A 9,892-nucleotide genomic window follows, 5' to 3' on the forward strand; every position below is an offset into this window, starting at 1 on the left:
ATGATTTTTGCACTTTCTTTGGGCACAGTAAAGAGGTCGATGAAAACGCTGCAAGCTGGAGTGAATATTAGTGAAATTTTGGCATTCGTTTGCGCATGCGTGCTGATTGAACGCGCCGTAAACATACAGCCGTCAAAATGTATCAAGGTGCAATGTAGCACGTGTAGGAGGATACAAATATGTGAATAGCTGAATAAGGTACAGGATACCATTTGGAAAATGATACCTACTATTAATGGATACGGTGAGTCAATATTATTACCCACAAAATAAATTCGTAAGCGAAGCATTGAATACTCAGGAGATAATTGAACTAAAGTCAATTCCTATATTTGTAATAATTCAGTTCACCCTGTGCAAAACAAAAATAATACTTGAAATTATTTTAGTACCTATAAAATAATTTCGTAAGGGAAGTGTTGATGAGATATTTGAACCAAAGCCAAATTTAATATCCCCATTCAATTCAACCAGTATTAAACCCAAATAAAAGATAATACATGGGGATAAATAAATCGAAAAATAATATTGTTAATAACATAAAAATAATTAAATTCCTAAAACAGTTCTTACCTGAATTTGTTTTTAGTTTTTGTGCATCAACCTTTTATTTTTTTACGTAAGTAGGTATATTTAATAATATTTATGTCGAAATATATTTTGAACAATTTAATTTTATTTGTTCAGTATTCAAGTTGTGTTTTTCACAATAATATTAGGATGAGCAATACATTAAAAATACGAGAATATGAGATATTATTTCGTAAAAGTTTTTTTGACGAAAGTATTATAATTTTCATAAGAGCAACTTAATTTTCTGGCCTTGGAGACAACTTCAGTGTGGCACAAGAACGCCGCATTGCGCAGTCACACCAGTAGCTAACTTCACACCACATACAAGCAAAACACTGAAGTAAATGTGAATTATACCAAAAAACATAAATATAGCTATCTATTGAACATATAAGTGCAAATACAGTATAATCAAAGACAGTATTGAGTTCTTAATGGTGCAGTCTATAGTATTTTGTATAAAAATAGATATTACTTATAAAACAAGTGTTCCCGATTAATTTTCAAGGGTAAGTATTTTAAATGTATACGTGTATAATAGCAACAGTGTTTTCTGGAGTGTTATTTGATTAAAATTATCTTTTGGAATAAAAATGGTTAACCACCTGATTTATATTATCGTAGCATAGTGTCAAATGGAATAACTTGCTAATTTCGGAATATTATTTAGTTGATAAAAATATTCAGTTTTCTCTCTTTATATTCGTGCAGGTTTTATTCTCACAGTAAAATGTAATCATACTTAAATTGCAATTACGTACCTAGATATTACCTCACATAATTTCAAACATACATTTAAGATACATAAAATGTCACAAAATAATTTAAGTAACTAAAATATCCTTTAGCTAACGCTTATTATTAATGTAACTTTAGGATAAAAATAATTGATTTCAAATTTCGAAATTGAATGATTTAATAAAATGGTGACGACACCGGGCATTGACATCAATTAAAAATATGGCGCACTTAGGGTTGTCTGCACTGCGCTCAATCGATCGCGTCACCACGCATGCGCGCAACCCTACCACACGTCAGTGGAGTCAGCTCGCGAGCGGTCGCTGGTCTCCGCCATGCCGAAGCCTACTCCCGTCGAGGATCTCATAATCCCCCCGCAGGACCAAAAGATATGCGGGACCATATGTGTTTGTCAAATGACAGCCGTCCTTAGTTGCGTAGCCATCGTATACCTAACCGTAGCCATTTATATGCCTTACACCCGCGCGATCGCGTCAGGTATCGACCCGACACCCATTATGTGCACGACGACACGGGCTGTGAACAAAGACAACTGCGACTGGGGTTCCTGCGGCGAGTGGTGCTTAAGCAAGACGTCCGGAGCCTGCATCCAGATCTACGTCAACGTTAGGAAAAACGGAACGTCCTTACTCCTCGCCGAGTGTGGTAGCGCCGCCAACAAAACATGCTACGGCATCGACCAAGAGAACGCTAAGAAGTACCACTGCATACGTGATGAGTGTAGAAACTTGACTGGCACTTTCAATTGCACGGAAGGAAAATGCATAAACATTACAGACGCTTTCGAATGCGCTTTCAGAGACACGGATCCACCGTTAAAGTGTTCCGGAAGGAGAGGGAAAATAACGTGCATAGACGTCCACGGACTTTTTTCGTGTAGCAGAGGCACTTGTAGAAAAATAAAAACACCATACAATTGTGACAGGCGCTGCGTCGATATCCCGACCCGTCATAAAAACGTCATAGTTTTAAGCGGCGATAGAGTTTTCCTAGCAAGGTGTTCGAAATTAGCTCAAGAGGACGGTGGTAACGTTGTTTGGAATGATTCAGGCGAAGAAGTATTAATGCTGTCTTGTCATGCAGTACACAATGGTACCTCGGGTGTCGTTGCCGTGGACTGTATCAACGCGGCTCTGCTACCACGTACTGATATATCAGATCTGACCAACTTCACATATTTACAATATCTATACACCGTGAAAGCTGTGCCCAATAGAATTATCGCTCCATCCGAAGTGGAACTTACAATGGCTAACGATAGTCGATTGATGATCAATTTAGAAGGTTGCGTGAACACTTTGGCAGATGAGTGCAAAGAGTTTCTGAAGACGTACGGCCGTGATGGTACCGACCACAACGCGAAAGCACGATTCCCATGCTTCTACACAGAAAACAATCCGGATATTGTGGTAGCTAGATTCGACTTAGACGCCACATATCGCCAGTTTCTGGTCGCTTTGGTGCTGCCAACAGTTCTTGTCGTAGTATCGTGTATCACTTTGCTGTTATGTCAGACTACTGTTGAAGTTGGTGATGACGCGAAGATGCGTTTTAAGAGTTGCGCCGGAGGTCAGGCTGAGATGCAGCTATCTCCGAACGATCCTGTGTCTCCCCTCTGAGATCAGTCACGTGAGCTACTCAATAATATTTACTCCAGTATTCAGAAACAAGTTTGCATTGGTCGGTCTTTAAACCATCCCCCCCCCCCCCCACCAATTGGTTGATTGATAAGTTAATATTTCCTTTTGATAATTATATTGCTTGCACATAAGTTTATGAGTACGTGAGATTGGATGCACTGTGAGACTTCATAGTACCTAAGGTTTGTGAGTAAGGCTGTTAGTTACATGGCCTCGTTCAAATAAAATGAATTTTATTTTAGTGCAACTTTTTAGGTCGAAATTTTTAGAATAGTTTACAAGTTAATCATGATATCACCTTTTAAATTAATTTTTTTTTTTTTTTAATTAAGGTTAAAGGTCGTTTAGCTATCTTTGGATGGGTTTATACTGTCTTCTTACTTTGAAAAAGTTTTAGGAAGAAGTATAAATAATTTGGGCATTTATGTGAAGATTATAATTGACGCAATCCATTGTCGCAGTTTGTAGCGATCCTGCTTTCTGAGCCCAAGGCCGTGGTTTCGATTCCACAACTGGAAAATGTTTGTGAGACAAACATGAATGTTTTTCAGTGTCTTGGTGTTTATCTGTATATTATAAGTATTTATGTATATTATCATCAGTTATCTTAGTACCCATAACGTACGCTTACTTTGGGATTAGATGGCGATGTGTATTGTCGCAGTATATTTATTTAATTTATTATGCCTGTAGAATGCATTTATTACATTCGATTAACCTACTTATGAAAGCGCCTGACTTTCATAAGTGGGTACGATCTAATATAATAAATGCATTATACAAGCTAATCTTCACGTAAATGCATTTGCTGATTTGAAGTGATACCATTCGATTATATTAAATACATAATGCAGTGCACTTATAATAATATGGAGTTTAGTCATTTGGAACATGTTACGGTAAACATACTCTAAAATTAGCTCTTGCCGATAACGGAAACAGTTACCTACCATTTCAGAGACCAGTGTTCACCACTGCGCCATTGTGATCTTATTCTAAAACGTCGCAAAATGTATGTCCGGGCTAGTATGAGCATGTTATTTAATCAGTGGAATGAATTTTAAGCGGGATGTTGTTAGTGCGGCTCATCGTACGACAGGAAACTGACAGATGAGTCGAAATGCTCGATGGTAAACGAGTAAGTCAAGTTACTGCGTTGGATCTCAAGATCCTAAGTTAAATGCTCGCTGGTAAACGAGTAAGTCAAGTTACTGCGTTGGATCTCAAGATCCTAAGTTAAAATTATAGGTTAGATTAGGTTCACTGTCTTGGCTAAACTCCCTTCGTAGTTCGTACCAACCCGGAAATAGGAAACAGTTTTTTGTCTTCACTACAATTTTTACCTCGACTGCAATCTAACCTGGTAAGTTATGATGCACTCGAAGATGGTAGCGGGCTAGCCTGTTTGAAGTATAGTATTTATTTTTTGAAATGGGAGTGCTGTTTGTGTTCAGCTCAGCTTTACTATTAACCATTGCAAATAAAAACTGCTTTGAATAAACCGCATTTTAAATCGGTCAATTCATTTGCAGGCTACGTTGACAAAGAAGTATTTGGGAAACTTAAAAAAACCTCTCAACATAACCAATCCAAACTAAACTATTTCTACGGGATTGGTAAGGAAGTAATAAACTTTGGTACTATGTCATATTTCCTTTCTTCGTCTTAGCATGTTCACGATATTAGAGCTCATTTGAATCAGCCATAGCCGAGCGGCTAGAGAATCGATAGAATTTCACCTTGACACAGTTAATCCGACCAAGGACATTCGTGTCCGATATTCAGATTTCAGACTTGTAAAACGCTGCCCCACCCCTAACCGTACGTTTGTTAGTTCTACACTGCATATATTGACAACACCCGCTAACACGTTTCATAGGGTGTAAGGAAGTGCCTTTACTTGGAAGAATATTATTTCTATTATAAATATTTGATTTGCCTGGTGGCGATGGGGAAAGTGTATAACCTTTTGCTAATGATAAATATTTAATATTGAATATGATAATATCTAAATTAGGTAAATTAATTTATAAGGTTCTTTTTTAGTGTTGTTTTTATTCATATAATTGAACATTGCTAAGAATTAAAAAAAAAAATGAAAATCAATAAATTATAGAAAAATATATAAATTAGGCTTATTTGGATATTATTAGTTTTAGTATGTTTAACAATATATTACGAGGTTAATGTTCTAAGGCTGAGAAATTTTTGATATGGAATTCAGCTCTCAAGGAATACCTAGTACCAGATTAGACTCAGAAATGGTGTATCATTTAAACTCTATAAGAGAAGTTCTACTCTACTAGCAGTTTGGAAAGGTCAAATCTGTCAATTTGTGTTGACTCAGCCACCATTTTGGAAAACAACTTCCACTGAGACCAAGCAAGTAAGAAACTCAGCAGTTGCTCTTTTTAACATTGACGTATTATATACATACATATTTCGTGGTGACCGAGTTGAGCTCCCGCACGCACCACTAACTTTTCGGAGTTATCTGCGTTTATAATTTAAGCAATTTAAATATCACTTGATTAAAACGGTGAAGGAAAACATCGTGAGGAAACCTACATGCCTGAGAGTTCTCCATGAAGTTTTCAAGGGTGTGTGAAGTCTACCAATCCGCACTTGGCCAGCGTGGTAGACTACGGCCTTCTTTCTGACAGGAGACCCGTGCCCTGTAGTGTGCCGGTAATGGGTTGATGATATTGATTGATGCATCATTCCTAGATATTACCACTAACATAACGTGATAAGAATCGTTTAAATCTGCCAACCCGCGTTTTAGTAGCTTAAAGGGTTTAATCACTGAATCACTACCTCCTTTAAAGAGGTTAGGCCCGTGACGTACTCAGAATTATCCTGAAAGGTTAATTAAAGAAGATGGGTGACTAACGTTTAACTTTTGTTTAATTACAGGCGTTCCCCTCCTCTGCGAGGGCCCGGGTAGCTCACTAAGAGACGACTAATTGCTTCAAGTGCTTTACACAACCTCCCAATGTCGACCATGAGCAGATCCCGGACGAGTCTTTCACCCGCCACCTCTGAAAGATCGACTCTTCCCATGGGCGCATCAGCAGAACCAGACAGCCCGGAGTTCATACCTCTAGAGCCGACGAGGGAGGAATTGCTTACTCATTACTACGAGCGATTCAAATTCTACACATCGCTCGGCTTGGGCACCTCAGCCATACTCGCTGTCTTCGCGTTCCTTTTTTTAATTCCCTTTGTTGTGGAGCCAGCAATACAGACTATTCTAGCAGAGTTCGCGCCAGAAGCGGGTATATGTTCCGTGTCAGAACACACGTACGCTAAAACTCTAACGAATTGCACATGGGCATCTTGCAGAGAAGGCTGCACCACGACCCACACGAAATGCCATAAAATCCGTGTCAATCTGGTCAGGCGGCCGTTCGTCGAGAACGCACCGGTACCAACAGAGTGGGATGCCAAAGATTTGAAGTTTCTTATAAATCCAGAAGGCTGCGGTTATCCACCTAGAGTCAATTGCTCGGAGTTTGCAAGCGATTACGCGGGAAAAAATTCGCCTAAATTGTTCCCTTGCTACTACAGCCAGACACGACCGGAGTTGGTCGTTGCGAGATACTCCTGGGAATCAACGATTCGTGGTTTGATCTTGGCCCTTGTGTTACCGACTACGGTCTTCGTCTTCAGTTTAAGTGTCCTTGCCTATTGGCACTGCCACTGTTGTGACAGAGCCTGCAATAGGCGAGTTCACGCCGAATCTTACGCAAGCAAAGAAGAGTAAGTATATTTTACTAGCACCTCTTTATAACTCTGTATCCCTAGTACCTGATAAGGTGATAGCTCCGAATATTTGCAATAATAGTATTTTTCTGGCTAAATGCTTGGAAATATTCGCTGACAATTAATTGTTCACTGATTGCGACTAGTCATTTCCATACAAATGTTGTGACGTGTGTACAACCATGTGCTTTGTATGGATTAGTTCGAAAAGGACTAATATACTGCTGCTGATTTTACGGAATTTCAAAGTTGAGGTACGTGCGGCGAAAAGAAACAGGGTTCGATGATTTCGGCTTTTTTCTTAATATACTATCAGCCTATTGATGATCCTATGTGGAACTTTTAAAATGTTCTATGTCTCTTACACTTATTGAAAAAAAAAACGTGGTGCCCAACGGCCAAGTATTACTTAAAATAGTTAAAATGAAGCTGGCCCACCTCAAGGGTATATTAGGTCCCTAAAAATATAAGGTAAAAAAGTATGAGTATACGCTTTTATAATATGATTCCTAAGGTGATTTTGGACCTGCCAATGCACAAGTTTAAAGAATTTGTTAAAACACATTTATTAGAGCGAGGTTACTATACAATTGATGAATTTTTTAATGATAAGGTTGCTTGGAAGCATCCGGCTCCGCTTTCAGCTCTCACAAGATAGAAAAATGAATGTTAAAATACAAAATGTAAATTGTTGATGTTGGAAAAGAGCAACTGCTGAGTTTCTTGCCGGCTTCTTCTCGGTAGAATCTGCCTTCCGAACCGGTGGTAGAATCACTACAAACAGACAGACTTGACGTTTCAAAAGTGCTTATATTAGGCCTACTTGAAATAAATGAATTTTGAATTTTGAATTAATAATGACGTAAAGAAAATACCCCGAAAGGATGAATCCGCAAATTATTAGGTATTATAAAAGTTTGCGGGACAACTTATAATTACGCATTTTAAAACTTCTATATGTGTGGGATAATTAGGTAATTTTTTTATTAGCTTCTTTATGACTTTTCTCTCTTTTTGCTGTTGTTTATTTAGCATGATAGTATTCTTTTGATTTTAGACTGATGACGTTTCAATAAAATGGGCTTGCAGTACGCATTTCGAGTTCGATGATGCAACATTGTTAAAGTTTGTTTGGATCTAGTGTTTGCAAGTATTTTTTGAACTTAACATCAAGTCACGCTGTGTGTCACGTCTGAATCAAGCAAGTCACATTTTATCGGTAGCGTATTTCGATCAGTAACTTAACTGTTTTAAAACCATAGCACACTTAAGTGTAGCGCGTCATAAAATATATTCTGTCAACTAAATACATTTTGTAGTTTAGTCTTCGTCTCTTAATCTATATCTTCACAAAAACAAACACGTCGATTTAGAGCGCGTAAGAAAGATGAACACATTCTTGTGAATAATATTAAAAAATATGACGGATGTGCATTCCAAACAGTTCCACTTCAGCTCGTCCCATGTGCGCTTAGCTTTATAACTTTAGTGGAGCTTTTTGTGACAGAGCTCCGGCGAATTACTACCGCTATGCTTATTTCTGCCGCCAAGTAGCATTGCTAAGTTCCGCTCTTAAGTGGGTGGTTTTGAGCGGCAACACTTCACAAGACGTGTTCCTTACATGCCCTGCGAAGTGTTGTGCTGTTTATAGGCGATGATTCAAAACAAAATCCTTCTTTAGTGCGTATCGTGATTGATATTTGTTTAAGTTAAGACTAGTAAAATTGTATTCTACTTTAGATGTAGGTAATTATAGGCAAAAAGTTGAAAGATCTTTCGGCATCAATGCACAGCACTTATGTATTTAAAATTTTTGCTATATTATGTTCGTAGTTGATAATTATAATAATACTATTGTTAGCACTAAAAAAATAATTAGCATATCACGTTAGAGTAATCTAGTAAATCACCTAATTAATACAATTAATAATATTTCAATACCTATGAAACTCCCTTGCGAGACACTCGAGATTACAGAGCCGCACCTCACCGCTGTTTACTCCGAGAAGATATTATCACATAATGTCATGGAGAACTTGCTTTTAAGAAGCTTGTAGGGTTCTTCACGATGTTTCTTCAGGGTATGGTATTCTAGACTATAATTATTATATTTATGACTTGTACTTAGTCACTAATTATTATGTACCGAGCTATAAGGGTTCAAGGATTACAAGTAATAAACAAAAATACAAAAGAAGTAACAATACAAAAAAATAAATGTCAAAAAACATAATAATAAATGCTTACATTTAAAGGATATCTCTTAGATATTCAAACCGTTCAAAAACACAGATTTCACGAAGCTAAAATGTTTTTTCTCAAGGCTGAAATGATAGCCTGTTTAAAAGTGGTGAGATATTTTAATCTCATCCACCCCTCTTTGTATGACGATTCAACCATTGTCTCCTGCGACTGTACAGACCGATTCGCGAGTGAAAATTTCGTCCACATTTGCTACGGCAAAAACTGACGACCACTGGTGCAGACACGACACTGATCGCCTGTTCAGATATCTAATATACTCATAACTCAGACATCTGTCCTTGAAAGTTAACACGAATCTCATGAATTTTAACATGTATCCTTCTTTATTACAGTAGCAAGCTCCTATGTGAACTGGACGAAGACCCAAGTGACGATGTGTTCTGACGCCGAGTGTCTACAACCGCTCGTCGCCGCACCTCTCCCCGCAATGAAGGCTACGCTCAACTGTGAGCTGGACAATATTTCTGATCGAACATTACCAGATGATGTCTATACAACGCGTTTTTCATTACTAGAAATAAATGCTTCAGGGCCTTTATTTTCTACGATATCAATTCAACGTGTAACAGACGCTTAATTACAATTTTCGAGGTAAAAATTTGCAGTCCTTGAAGAGTTATAGTCCCATAAACTTATCTGGCTAAATGTTTTTATTACAGTTATCGCATGTGAAATTTCAGCGGCTTGCAGCATTAAGTTAGTTAGCTTTTTATTTTCTATGATATTCAACTCAATATGTAACAGACTCTGAGGTGTTCAGCAGTCCTTGAAGATTTACAGCCTTATAAATTTATCTGGCCCCACGACCTTTTAACTATAATGCTGGCAAAAATTTTAGTAACTAGCAGACCAGAATTGCGTTTTATTCCAATCAATTTATGTTAAATACG

The 9,892-nt window shown here is 37.8% G+C and overlaps 2 protein-coding genes across 2 annotated transcripts; both read left to right on the top strand.

Moving 5' to 3' along the window:
* Nucleotides 1–1,646: 1,646 nt before the first annotated feature.
* On the top strand, nt 1,647–2,951 carry LOC120633696. The gene has a single exon (XM_039904014.1). The coding sequence runs from the start codon at nt 1,647–1,649 to the stop codon at nt 2,949–2,951; it is 1,305 nt and encodes a 434-aa protein (XP_039759948.1).
* Nucleotides 2,952–5,962: 3,011 nt separating this feature from the next.
* Nucleotides 5,963–9,637, top strand: LOC120633697 (protein tipE). Its single transcript, XM_039904015.1, has 2 exons — nt 5,963–6,734; nt 9,335–9,637. The coding sequence occupies exons 1-2, from the start codon at nt 5,968–5,970 to the stop codon at nt 9,384–9,386; spliced, it is 819 nt and encodes a 272-aa protein (XP_039759949.1). The 5' UTR covers nt 5,963–5,967; the 3' UTR covers nt 9,387–9,637.
* The last annotated feature ends 255 nt before the right edge of the window (nt 9,638–9,892 follow it).

This window comes from Pararge aegeria, chromosome 22, assembly GCF_905163445.1.
Source record: "Pararge aegeria chromosome 22, ilParAegt1.1, whole genome shotgun sequence".
Taxonomy (NCBI): Eukaryota; Metazoa; Arthropoda; class Insecta; order Lepidoptera; family Nymphalidae; genus Pararge; species Pararge aegeria.